This window comes from Balaenoptera physalus, assembly GCF_965194825.1.
Source record: "Balaenoptera physalus genome assembly, chromosome: 9".
Lineage (NCBI taxonomy): Eukaryota > Metazoa > Chordata > Mammalia > Artiodactyla > Balaenopteridae > Balaenoptera > Balaenoptera physalus.
In genome coordinates, this window is record NC_138888.1 from 34,754,111 (window position 1) to 34,768,829 (window position 14,719).

Here is a 14,719-nt window from a genome sequence, read left to right on the forward strand (position 1 = left end):
TGTTCGCAAGTTGTCTTATCAGTTTGATCCCCGTGCTTCTAGTATTTAAGATTTAACCAGAGAAATGTAGAAATTGCCAGATAAATGTATCTTAAAAGTTCCCAGTTCTCATGTTTTATATTTAAATTTCTTTGAACATAAAACATTAGCTTACACATGTTTTTATTATCCATGTATTCAATGTTTAATTATATTTTAAAAATATGTTGGAACAATACAACTAACTCAGTTAAGCAAAATATACCTCTTTTTCACTAAAATAATTATTAAAAATTATAATTTTATAATATAAAAATATATTCTAAAAGAATCTGTCTCTGATTGCACTCTCCCTTTGATGTCCACACCAGTAATGGCAGGGAAGTGAGCTGGGGAACTTGCCCCAAGGGATGGTCTGATCACGTAGGAAGGAGCCAGGAATCATGATCTTTGGGAGGCATCAAATGCCTCTGAAAATGTCATCTTCTGTTGAGCACTGTAGAATGCTGTCAGCATCAAACTAATAAGTTAAATTCAATTAAGTTATTAAAAACTCAAGGAAAAAGATAGTTACCTCACTGTTAAAATTTCATTACAGTAATATTCAAGGACATGTAGAATTGGGTCTAAGTCTCAGTCCTCTTGTGGACTCACAGTATGAACTCATGAAAATACCTTTGTCTTTTCTTCTCCATCTGTAAAGTAATATAATATTTCTTACCATACCTTTTCCTCAGAGCTTAGTAAAGAGAAAAGGAGATAATGTATAAAGTTTAAAAGATTATTGTAATAATTTTCCCTATGAAAGAGGATATTTTTGTTTAAGGAAGGCTAGAGTTAACACAATAGAGTTATAAAATCTGTTCATTTAAACGGTCATTGTGCATTTTATTTCACTTTGAAAGTCAAGCTGATTTTTTTTTTATATTTCTTCTTAAAAGCTAAAAAGCTCGTTAATCATACCAGATTTAGAAATGATTTGTTGCATTTTTTCATCATTCTTGGGATCACCGTGTTTACAGTTGTTTTGCATCCAGTTGATTTTGTATTTATAAAGCAATTTTTGAAGTCACTTCAAATATTGCTTGATATTAATATCTGCTTACTGATTTAAAAAGAAGTTAGAAATTTTTGTATTGATTCATATTTTTGTTTTTTGTGTTCTACTGCTTCATTGGGTTAAAGTCCCTATAACTGGTAAGTGTATTACAAAGAACTCTAGGAAACCTTTCCATCAAGGAAATATTTGAAGTTATTCTTAAATGTGTGATAAGGATAATGCTTAGTACATGTACTCTTACTTCTAGTCACATTATTAGGTAATTTAATGAGGTAGAAATGTATAGAGATTAATAATTCATGTGTGATTATTTTTAAAAATACTGCTCATTGTACTACTGTATTAAAGCTTAATGCAAAACAAAAGGCACTGTCTACTTCATATTGAGACATAATCATGTAAGATTTGGAATATGGGTGAATTCTGTGTTTCTCACTGAGCCTTTTACAAATGTAAATATTCCACTGCTCCAGCAGGTGCAATGTGCGCTCTGGGGCTGCTTCACAGAGCACTGACTACCTTATTCCAGCTTGGGTCATTGTGTTTTGCCTCCCTGACGTTGTTCTCTTTACTTCTCATCCTAAGCTTTATATTCTGTGATAGTGCCCAAATCGGTGGCTTCTGAATTTAATTTTACTGGGGAGATGTATATATTCTTTATGTCAGTGTATTGATTACAATATTTTAGCAAAGATAGATCAATTGAGTGTTGTCTCATAGAAAAAACAGGAAACTCTCATAAATCATGTTTGCTAGCAAATGTTTGTGTGTAGAGGGGTGGGAAACCAGAGTAAAGAGCATTAATTCATTTGGGTGTTTTTAGGTCACAAAAGAATCCAGCAGAGTTTTGGTTTTTTGTTTTTTTAGTTCAATGTAGAGTTTTAGAAGTAAATTCAAAAAGAAAAAATGCATTCATCCTAATAAGAGAAAGTAAAGTAAATGCAATCAAGCTAAATTATAGAAGCATACAAATCTGATTGTGGGGTTCTTTTTTTTTTTTTTTTTTTCTTTCTCCAGGAAGAAAACATGTTTATCATGGGGACAACAATTCATTTTTTGCCATATCCTATTTGTAGAGTTGGTGATAGAACAGGCAAATGTACCAGCACTTGAAATATGTTTAACTGTTAACTAAATATCGTTCTCTACAGTATGCATTATCATTAAAACAAAAGTTCCCCTAAGAGTGTATTTTCTCCTCTGTTAATGAGTATGGCAGTGTAATGTTTTCTAAAGTAACACCCCTTAAAACATTTGTTTTTTTTTTAACATGGTAAGTTTAAATGTGCTGACTATAAGCATGCTTCTTCTCATTGTAATGATTAGTACTGTGGTCATTAAAATAATATTTATTTTTCAGAGGTAAAATGTTCTTGTTCTTTTCTTCCTTCTTATGACAGAGACTTAAGAGTTTCTTTTCATTTTAAGCTAACAACACAGTTGAGGTGGGGCCTATACTTAAATGTGGGTGGTGAGGGATTTAATGGATTTTTAACTAACTGAGTCATTGAAATATGTATTGAATGACTGCTTTGCACCAGGCACTAAGAATAAGGAGAAAAATATGACTGTTGTCTCTACATGCTAAGTATTGAGAGTTTAGTGAGGAAAATAGATCAGTAAGTAAATGATTAAAATACACTGTAAGTGAAATGAATGTAGGAGAACAGGAGGCCATGGGAACACAAAGCAGGTGCTTTGTAGCTCAGCCTCGATGGGCCGAGGAAGAATTCCAGAGGAAGTTCCTAAATATTTTGCCCCAGAGACATACCCCCGTTTCTTTTATACAGTAGCCAGAAAAGTCAAAATGTATCAGCAATAAAAACACAACAGTAATAATAAACCAAGGGAATGGAGATCAAGTATAAATGCACATGTAACCTGGCTAGCAGACGTAGTGGGCCCAGGGGCTGATTCTGTAGAATGTTCATGTTTCCCAGTCTGGGAGTGTATCGTGGTAAAAAGCCGGAGGTGGAAGGGCATAGTACGGCCACAGGGCAAGAAGAGCAGCCCTGTGGGCATGGGTTGCCTAGAGGGAGGTTGGGATATGGGTGGGAAAGAATTTGTTCAATTTAATCAACAATGAAAACACTCTCCAGTTGGCAACTTGATCTTCTGGTCCCACTCTATACTGCTCTGACTGCAGGTACAAGAAAAAGTCAGAACTCAGCAAAATCTCCCACTTATAGTTTTTAAAAGTGGATCAGGTGTCTCTCTCTACATCTCACAGCATGTATTGTCTTACTGATATACACATGATATACCCTGACCTCCCACCTTGAGCTGAAGTAAAGGGCTTTGTCTTTATAGGGATGCTGCCCTAGGTCTATACTATATTTCTTTCCCTTCCTCCTATTATCAGAAAGATCATAAGATCTTAAAATCTTATTTGCATAGATATATATTAAACAAGGTAACTTTGTCTTTTTTTTAACCTTCTGGAATCTGAAAAATGGCAGATGAGAACCACAGTGCTACAGCAGAATCCAGTCGTCTTCTGGATGTACCTCGCTACCTGTGTGAGGGGACAGAATCCCCTTACCAGACGGGACAGCTGCACCCAGCCATCAGGGTAGCCGACTTACTGCAGCACATTAATCTCATGAAGACATCAGACAGCTATGGGTTCAAAGAGGAATATGAGGTGAAAGTTTCAATACTATGTTGAATTTCATTTCTAACCATGATACCCAGCACCATTTAACAGCTTTAACATAGCAAGCAGTGGAATACTCTGTAGACTGTCTAATCCTTTCTCTGCAAATGTACAATCAAGTGTACATATGAGGAGAGGGGGGTAGATGGATTGAAAGAAAAGGGTACTTCCTGGGGATATATCTGGGTCAAAATTCATTTTAAGAAATAAAAAAATATTGGATCCCATAATTTATTTGACTGTTATTTAAAAACCACTTTGTTAGACTTTATATTTCCCCCACTCAAAAATCCATAGCAAGATACCTTGAGTCCCATTGTATCATTGCAGGTTCTGCTATTTGAAAGACCTAAGCACTGGATGCTTTTCTGCCTCTTTGCTTGTTGACCCTTTGTTGAGAAATAAGATCTAGCTTTGTGCCCTAAATGTACTACTTGTCACTCTGAGTTTTGTTTTGAGGATTATAGGTTGAGGGGGACTGGGAAGAAAAACAGAGCACGGAAAATCCAGGCAACAAAAAGAAGCCCAAAAAAGGACATGGGAAATTCTTCTTTCATCTTTATTGCCCCTTGCTACTCAAACCAAAATACCAAGATTATACTACAAAGGAAGTGATTTAAACTAACCATCCCAATAAACATAGTATAGCAAAAAAGAAACAGTTCCTCTGACACTTTTCAATTACTGAGAAGTATCAGTCTGGGGTGTAGAAGAAAGTTCCTCCACCACTATACACACATACCTAAAGTAAAAGAGAACAAGCAGTACTTTACTTTGAAAGACCACCTAAAATACATCTAACTTTGTAAGGAATCTTCTAAACACTACCTTTTATTTAAGATTACTTGTTATACCTTAGTTTGGGAGTGAGTAAATTTATTTTTGAATTTTGAATGTTGGTTTTAGATATATGCAGGAAACACTATGCTGTGGAAACAAAACAGTGCAAGGAATTACAATATTCTGCCAGAGCTGGGGGTTTTTTTTTTGTTCATTACATGTATATTCTTGTGTACCTCACTTCAAAGACCGTTGACTCTTTGAAGACCCCATTTCCTGTGTTGAGCAAAGTTTAAGTTTTTCTGCAAAAAGAAATCTATACCCATATTTTAAATTGCTGCATATGGTAATTAAACCAATCAACAATTTCATCTGTTCCAAGATTCTTGGAGATAGTGACTCTTTTTAATTTCCATATGGTCTCTTGTAGAGACTCAGTCCTTTCCACGATCTTCAAAGAAACTGAAATGTGGTGTATTGCACACGATTTAATGAATAATTATGGGAGAAAACAGGTTTTCTTTTTCCTGTTAGAAATGCTAAAGGAAGCATACTTTTGAAAGATGCTCATTAAAAGTAGTTTTGAAGTTTTTGATGCTTCCTCTAGTTCCATCTCACAAAGTTATGGTGATCTTAAATTTGAAATACTTTCAAGGTCCTTTTTTTCCCCCTAAAGTTGTTTCTTGTCCTTAATTTGAACTCAGTCCAATCCAAGATGAACAAGTAGGAGTCCAACAAACAAGCTTTGAGGTCTGAAAATTGAACTTGTTTACTGCTGCAGTACTCCCTTCCTCCCTGAGAAGATGGCTTTTACTATTTTGGTCTTCAGAACAGACAGGCCTGATTCAAGAAAAGGAATAAAATTCAGTGTGCTTGTTAATTTTGCTTTTTTTTTCTAGAGCTTCTTTGAAGGACAGTCAGCATCTTGGGATGTAGCTAAAAAAGATCAAAATAGAGCAAAAAACCGATATGGAAACATTATAGCATGTAAGTTCTCTTACAATTCTTGGTGAAAGTAAATACTCTGTGTAGAAGATAAAGAGTAATTTGCAATTCCTCCTTATATGGTTTTAAACTTTAAAAAAATCCCAGAGGGTGGCACATCTGTTCATAAAATAATCTATTTAATATTAAAACAGCATTGGCTATTGGCAGGGATTCAGAAATTGTCATCATCCTCATTAATTAATTGACTCAGACTCTTCACCCTGTGGAGATAACGTGCCGCTTGATTTTATGTTTGCACATAAATGCATGGGGGTGTCATTAACAGCTGAAAATATTAGAATAACAAATACGAAGGATTTTTTTCAGTGATAAATTGCTATAACTCTTCCACCAAACATATTCAAGGTGGGAGTGTTATTCTTTCCATATACCATATTTCCTTTCTTGGAGCCAGTGCCTGAACCCCAGGTGTTCCATGTTACTTATAATAAGGGACTTCCTCCTGATGAAGTCTTTACAATGTATTCATGAGATAAATAAATTGATTATCATATGAAACCAAAGGGGCAGTAAGAAAAGTAACAGATAGTTTAACTTGTAACTAACTGCTGATTTACTTAGACCACTTTATTCTCAATTTAAATTATTTTACACTGTCTTTTGAATACATCAGAATTTAACCTTGACTCTCACAAAATAAGAAGTTGAGAGCAGGGGTTCGAAATTCACTCCCTAGTTCTGTGGCTCATTTGCTGTAAAGTAAGCGGAGAAAAGATCCCACCCATATAAAATCATGCCTAACAAGCAAGATTAGGAGTTAAGGCAAGTTCAGTTCTTTAGAAAAATTTATGACTCAAATGATAATTTGTCAGACATTATCATGTCCCCTAAAAGCTTCCCGACTATAAAGATGCTAGTCATTGAAGCTTTATTAACAGAATATTATCATTGTAATAAGTAATGAACTCATTAATGTTCTTGCATTTCTTCAAATGACTGGTATCCAAGGAAATTTTGAAAGTATATTATGGATAATCAGTTGTTAACCACTGAATTATTTTAAGTCTCTACTAGGGTCATTGTCTCAGAACAGGGGGAAAATTTAATAGCTTTTCTTTTATCCTTTAAAAAATTTAGATGATCACTCCAGAGTAATTTTGCAACCTGTTGAGGATGATCCTTCTTCAGATTACATTAATGCCAACTATATAGATGTAAGTATTTTTATCCTTCAGTATGCCCAATTTGTTGGCTTATATATGTAAATTTTTTTGCTTGTTATTACCTATAAAGTGATTGCTAGCTTTTTAAAATAAAGAACAAACTGTACACTTTTCCTTGTTCTACGTCCTAGTACTTACTGACGTTGTTGTGCTTTCTTTCACACCTGACTTTGGTTTGGGCTGTAGATTTGGCTGTACAGGGATGTAAGTACCACTATATGTAAATAACAGCACCCTATTATAAATATTTAATGTTAACTACTCAATTACAGTTACTACTAATGCTTACTACTAGTTATCTCTGCATGCTTCCCCTAATTAGCCTCATACGGTATACCTATGTTCATTTTTTTGTAACTCCTTTACATGTGTAAAGATCTATTTTACCTCTTTCCCTTTTCTATGTTTAGAAAAACAGGACCATTTTTAGCTTTTGACAATTTATTATGTACTCGAGTTTTATTTGTTGATGGTTTCTGTTTCTGGTTTTTATTCCTTACCCTTCCCCAAACATATGTGAGAAGCTGGATAGTATGATGTGTATTAGTGTTTCTGAAATTTTACTTTTTCACATTTGACTTCTGATGTTAAAAATGGGTAGGGAGACTATTTTGTGGTGTGTGGTATTGGTTTGTAAAGTATTAAAATTACTTAGGCAAAATAATTACTAAATTGCATTTGTAAAATACACATATCACACATATATATTGAATCATACAAATGAAAGTTTGTTTTGATCATACATTCTGCTGTTCAGTTTTGGTTACAAACATATCTACATGTAAATTCTTTATTTAATGGAAAGTAATTATCAAAAAAAATAAAATATTAAGGAGGCAATATATTACATTACATATAAGAAGGACAGGCTCTGTTCATACTTCCTGGTTCAGAATCACACTGGAAATTGTGAGAATGTTGATTCATCTCTCTGTGCCTCAGTTTCCTCATCTTTACAGTGGGGGTAATAATAATACCACTAACCTCATCATTTTGTTGTGAGAATTAAATGAAGTAATTCATGTTGAGCATTTAGCACAATGCCTAGCACATATTAAGCACTCATTAAACTTAAGCTATTTTATTAAAAAAATAATCCAAACCTAGGTGTGCTGAAATTAATTAATTCTAAATATGCATTAATTGTAAGGCAAAAGGTAGAAATATCAAGTATTGCAGCATATATGATACATTTTTAGATATATAAAAGATATGAAAATGAGGACCCAACTTTTTCTAATTTCTATAAATAGGAAATAATTTTTATCACATTTATTAAGCTCATGTTTTACTGTTATTTTGTGAATTGTCATTATTTATATATTTGAATTAATGAATTTTATTAAGTATAGTCTCTGAGTATATTGATTAAATTTCTGATCATCATTTTACTCTCATTCAATATTTCAAATTTATCAGACATCTCAACATGGAAAACTAAACTTAACAGTCTACTCTCTAGAATAAAAATATCAGCAGTTCTCTGACAAATTTGTACTTGTTCTTACCTATTTAGCTTAACCTTGGTTTTCTGCCAAGACCCTGGCAGGACATTTGGTCCTATCCGAAACATCCATAAGACATTTGGTCCATGCCAAAAGGTCCTTGATATTTCGTCCTGTCCAAAATGTCCATGGAGACATTTGGTCCATGCCAAAAGTCTTTGATATTTGGTGCCATCCAAAACCATTTGTCATGGACCTAGTAAGCTCATGCACATTTTAGATAGAACCAAATTTTAAGGACCTTTCAGCATACACTAAGGGTCTTGTGGACATTTTGGACACAACCAAGGGATCCTGTAAATATCAAGAACCTTGACATGGAACAAATGTCTTATGGATATTTTGGTTAGGACCAGACTGCTAACTCAGGCTTTTACTAAAGCCCTTTGCTCAAGACACAACAAAGTCAAAGCTTAACCTTATTATACCATTAACATTTTTGCTATTCATGGTCTTTTGGAATTCAAACCAGTTGAAAGCAGCTAACAACTTATCCCTTATCTGGAATAATTTCTTTATTGAAACAATATTAAGTGCTTAACCACATAGAACTCAAGGCACACTAAAAAAAAGAAAGAAAGAAATACTAAACCTTTTGTTCAGGATAAGATGCATTTTTTAAAAGATTTCTTTCCCTATATATGTGTGTACGTATAATTATGTGTGTGTAAATTAATATTATCAGCACACACAAAATAGTTTTGGCAGATTCCTGAACATATTATAGAACAGAAATATCCTCTAAAAAATCTCAGCAGGACTTTGACTTGATGCACACATGCATTGTCCAGCTCTAACATTGGAATGTTGTTATTTTTTTATGGTTCTAATATGTCGTTGTCTATTTGTAATGCAGTGTGTTGTACTTTTGGATGATAAAATAAGAATTAGTATTTTTGAACACAATTTTGCCAGGAATGAATGACTAAAGATTAACATGAAGGCATAAACATTTTAGTGAAACCAAACAAAATCTATGAAGTTATTTCCTAGCAAACAAAACTCAATTATGTAATATATATTTTAATCAGAGCCCTTAAAATATTTAATTTTTGATTTATTTTTACCTTTCAGATAACCTAGGTTTGAGAAGTGAACTATGAGTTCACTACTCATTTCTGGACTTTTTACTGTAACTTAATCTTAACAGGTGGTTGTCTTCATCTTTTTATGCCTTCATTCATTTATTTCTGACACTGATATAAAATGATGACCAATTTGTTCTCCTATTTTAGGGCTACCAGAGACCAAGCCACTACATTGCAACTCAAGGTAAAACTTTGCCTTTTTAAATGTAATAGAGTAACCAAACTTGCTTAAATCATCCATGTGATTTTTTTTGTAATTTTATCTGAATTAACTGAAAAAAAAAGGTCAGCTTTTCTGATTAACACTGCTTTTTATTCATTTGTATAATACAAGTTGTTTTATCCGTTTAAAATGTATATAAATTAAACCTTGATTTATTTTTTTAATTAAAAGTAAAAGAGAAGCTGCTGGTAGTTTTGAGATTTGGTTCTTAGTATCCTGATGTCCCAGAGCACTAGTCAACAGGGATGGGCAGAGAAATTATTTATTTTTTGATGAAAGCAAGTTAGATCTCATCTCGTGTAAGGTGCCTGTTTTCTTGCAACAGAGTCTGTCGGCCTGGCACGTAATAGTACCCAAGACCAACACTGCTATAATGAGATACTGGACTGTCTTGCAACAATTTTTTTAAAGTCAAGACTAAGACAAAACAAAGGGCTAAAGGGAACTTAGTCGAGTTCATTCTTCGTGGAAAATAAGAAGACAGTAAAGAAATCTTGTTATAGTGGCATACTGGGAAATAAAAGTATACTAACAATAACACCAAAACTACTCTAGTTATCTCCCCAAACTGACCACTGACCATCAGAAGAGAAACCTGCACATCTTATTTTATAAAAGACGAAAGTAAAACAAAAGTTAATTTGCTTTTTTGACAGAGGTCATTTCTAAGTGTTTTTCACATATCTTTGGTGTAATTGAGTTTAATTATAAACTCTTTAAAGTTAGAAACATCATCCATGGTGAATAATATTCTGGTTTCATGGTATAGGGTAGAGTAGAGCCCAGTAGCTGGTTTTGCATTGCAGTTCAGAGATGATACTATAAGATTAGAATGTGTCCTTATATGTATGATAGTTCTTCATTAACCCCTAAACATGCACTGTTTATAAACGATGTGTGTATATTTATTTGGTAATATGTGCTGTTTGGTTGATGGTGGTGTAAGACTTCCTATTTTGACGTGTACATGAAGATGCATTTAAAGTAACTTAGAGACAGTTATAAGTACCCTAAAAACTAGTGATTTCTTCTTCTGAATTTGAAAACATAGAAGGCAAACTGAAACAAACAAACTTGTACATGCCTATGTGTTTGCCTTTAGTGTGAATTTAGATATGAACTGAATTTAAGTACTTTCAGTGACATTTTGTGTTAGACCTTTAATTTTTCTTCTTTGGGTCATTTAGTTTATATTGCTTTTTATCTTACCTAAACTTCTTAATAACTACAAAATTTCTCTGATAGCATAATATTCAAATTAATTTTTTATAGGCCCAGTTCATGAAACAGTATATGATTTCTGGAGAATGATCTGGCAAGAGCAGTCTGCCTGCATTGTGATGGTTACAAATTTAGTTGAAGTTGGCCGGGTAAGAGGCACAAAAAAATCTGTGTGTCACAGAATATGACTGTAAGTTGAATAGCAAAACATAACACACTTAAAATAGAATATCATTCAATTGTTTGAAAACAAATTCTTAGGCATACCATTTCAAGTGAGTGCTCCTAAGTGAGGCTTTGATTGCTGAGAAATTATTTCTTATTTAATAAATAAAATAATAAATAAAATAAAATAAGCTTTGATTTTATACTAGAATCTAATTGCATTATCAGGCTTGTATGTTTTTATGAAATTACACAAAATCTTTCTGTTTATTGTGTAACAGATCATTTTATCTCATTTATAGATTTTTACACTGTCTTTTAATTGTGACCTGAAGAGTTATCACCGAAATTAAATCATCTTGGTCAATGTGTATTATATACTCAGGTTCACCTATATATACTTTTTGTTGTTTAGGTTAAGTGCTATAAGTATTGGCCTGATGATACTGAAGTTTATGGTGACTTCAAAGTAACTTGTGTAGAAATGGAACCACTTGCTGAATATGTAGTCAGGACATTCACCCTGGAAAGGGTAAGTACCCTAAAGTTCTACAAAAATATGTATATTGAAACTGTTTGGTTTTTTTTCTTAAAATCCATGTTAAGATTTGTCTTGATGATGCTATCATATCTATTCATTCATTCATTCCACAGATATTCATTTGAGAGCATAACATGTGCCGGGCATGTTTCTAAATCTTGGGACACATATTAAATCCCTGCTCCTGTGGAGCTTATAATCTGTTGAGGGGAGAAAGACAATAAAAATTAACAAATAAACAAATACATCATATATTTTGAAAAGTACCATGGAGAAAAATAATGTTGGGAATGGAAGTAGGGAAAATTGCTGAGGTAGAGGAAGGAATGGCCTACAGTTTTAACAGAATGATCAGGAAAAGAGTTGTTGAGAAAGTAACATGAATAAGGCTTGAAGGAAATGAGGGAGTGAGTGATATAACTATTATATATCCCAGGGAAGGATTATAACCCAGGGAAGTTGTCCCAGGCAGAATATTCCTAATGGAGGGAAGAGTCATTTCAGAGACCTAGAGGCATGATATTCCTGTCACCATGAGAAACAGCCAGGAGTCTAGGGTATTCAGAGATGGGTAAGTGAAGGGGAAAGAAATATGAGATGAAGTCAGAGAAATAACAGAGCCAGATAAGTGAGCCCTTATGAGCTACTATGATGATTTTAGTTTGTATTATAGGTAAAAGTAGCCAGCTATTGGAGGGTTTAAGCCCAGGAGTAACATGATCTGACTTTTTTTAACAGGATCAGAAAGACTGAAGCAGAGTGGGCAGTGTAAGTGGACTGAAGTAAGACATAGTAGCAATAACATACATTGTTGCAGAAAAGTTTAATAAATTTGACCACACAAAAGTATAAAATTATCTGTATCAAAAAATTTTTAATTAAAAGATGCACACACAACAAAAAAAATCTGTGATTATTTAATATTCTTAATTCATAGCGTTAATATAAATAGAAAGGAAACAATAGAATCCCCCCCAAAAAAGCAACTGCTAAGCAGCCTATTGAAAATGTTTAACCTCATGATATACCATTTTGTACTTTGAAATCAACCAGAACTTTTTAAAAAAGAATTATAATCCTCATTGATTTTAAGGATATGGTGAGACAGATATTTTCATATGTAGCTGATCGTACTTAAATTGGCATAAACCGTCTGTAAATCAGTAAAGCAGTGTATCTACAGAACTTTAAAATATTGATGTCCTTTGACCAAGAAACTTACCTTCTATGAATCTATCCTAAGAAATTTATTTAAAATACAATGACTCATATATAGTCTTGGAAAATTATAGATAACCATAACTGTCCACAATAGATAGTTAAATTATACATCTATGATCTGGAAATACCACTCTTTACAAATGATACTTATAAGTAATTTTACCATCATAAAAAATAATTAGGGGAAATATTAAATGGAAAGTACCATCATACAGAACAACATAATTATGATGATCACAACTATAAAGTATGTACGAAAATTTCTTAGACAAATCAAGTAGAAAAAAATAAGCAAAGATATAGGAGATTTCAAGAAAAGAACCATCAAGCATGATTTAATGAATAGCTAGATCCCATTATTATGGAAAGAAAGAATTTGGAATATACATTCTTCTTGTAAGTTCATTAATGTTTTATAAAAAATCAGTCATGAACTTAGTTATAAAGGAAATCTGAATATATAACAAAAACTCAAGACGTTTCCAAAATCCAATGGAAAATAAAAACAAATCACTGACCAACGATCCCCCAAATTAGGCTCAGAAATCACCAAAGCCTCTTTTGAATAATCTTTGAACTATAGTCTTAAAACTGAAATTATATTGTAGAGATAAACAATTTCACGTCAAAATTTCCCACAAGTTATGATTTGCATTTTGAAAGGCAGTCTAAAATCTTGTGAAAATTCATAAAACTAGAAAATCAGAAAAAAAAGTCAATAAAACAAAGGAAAAATTAAATATAAAACTGAAACACAAACAAAAAAGAATAAATTTAATCAAAGAGCTATTTCCTTGAAAAGAGGAATAAAGTAACTAAACCACTTGTCAATTCCAAATGAAGAACAATCAAAACAAAATATGCAACATTAGACAACACAAAAGGTGTATAACTACAGTTACAGTGCTATTAGGAAAATTATAAAAAATAGTACGTGTGAACTTGGAGACAGATTTAGTCTAGGTACACGGATATTCTAGCAAATAATAACTTCCAAAATTTGACTCAAAGAGGGTTAGGAATCTGAACAGATAGTAAAAGAAAATAGAAAGAGTGTTAAAATTTGCCATTAAAATTGCATTATGGTTTCATAATTGAGGTTTCTTTAACCTTTAAAGAATAACTAATGAATAGCTAATGCCTAAGTTAATCAAACTATTTAGGCCATAGAAAATCATTAAAACCAACTAAATGTATTTTAAAAGCTAGCATAACTGTGATAACAGAACCACATAGAAATAGGACTCTCTCAAGCTCTTCTCTCTGTCTCTCTCTCTCTTTCAATCTCTCTCTCCCTTTCTCAAGTATGTACACACACATACATTGCAGACCAATTTCATTCAAGAACATGCTGAAAATTTGAATCCAGCAGTGAATTAAGAAAAGATCACAACATGATCTTTCATGATTGTTTTTTAAGAATGCAAGGATTTTACAACTGTGGTAGGAAATCTAGCAGGATATTTCATTATTTCAGTGCATTACAGGAGCAAAACCATATGATTTTATTAATAGATATTGTAATGCACTTAATTTTATTTAAAAGACATTTATAGTCATACTCTAATTATATTAGAAAAATAAGGAGACTTGCTAAACATGATAAAGGTGATTCAACAATAATCAGTTGCATGCATGTTAAGGAATGAAAAACTAGGGGCATTGAAGTTATAATCAGAAATGCAATGTGGATAATCATCCTCACTAGTATTCAACATTTTTGGAAGCTCTAGGAAATGAAATAAGACAACAAAAGGAATAAACAGCAAAACTATTAAAAGGGACAAAATTATTTTAAGGTGTAATGATTTTATACCAAGAAAACAGGAGATAATGTTTTTAAATGGAACTAAAAAGCATTTAGTTAAGTGACTAATTCAAGATAAATATTCATATCCTAGCTTTTCTTCATGTTAGCAATAAACAGATATAGATATTAAAAAATCTTTCACAATATTAAAAAAATTCTGTAGTGTCTAGGAATATATTTAACAAGAAAGATACTGGTCTTAAGTGAATAAAACCACAAAAATGTATTGAAGGACACAGAATAAGATGTGAATAAATGGAAACACGCACCATGTCTCAGAATGGGAATACTTGGCATTA

General features: G+C 32.6%; 1 protein-coding gene across 6 annotated transcripts in view; it reads left to right on the forward strand.

The window, feature by feature from the left end:
• Positions 1-14,719, forward strand: part of PTPRK (protein tyrosine phosphatase receptor type K) — a 574,209-nt gene that overhangs the window by 542,262 nt on the left and 17,228 nt on the right. For 5 of the 6 annotated variants that reach the window (XM_082474428.1, XM_082474426.1, XM_082474424.1 and 2 more), the window contains 6 exons: positions 3,499-3,683; positions 5,375-5,462; positions 6,561-6,637; positions 9,387-9,423; positions 10,735-10,832; positions 11,264-11,380. In XM_082474428.1, the coding sequence (XP_082330554.1) occupies positions 3,499-3,683; positions 5,375-5,462; positions 6,561-6,637; positions 9,387-9,423; positions 10,735-10,832; positions 11,264-11,380 (602 nt within the window). Of the gene's footprint in view, positions 1-2,056; positions 2,399-3,498; positions 3,684-5,374; positions 5,463-6,560; positions 6,638-9,386; positions 9,424-10,734; positions 10,833-11,263; positions 11,381-14,719 lie in introns of those variants that run through there. The other variant, XM_082474429.1, reaches the window with a different exon arrangement.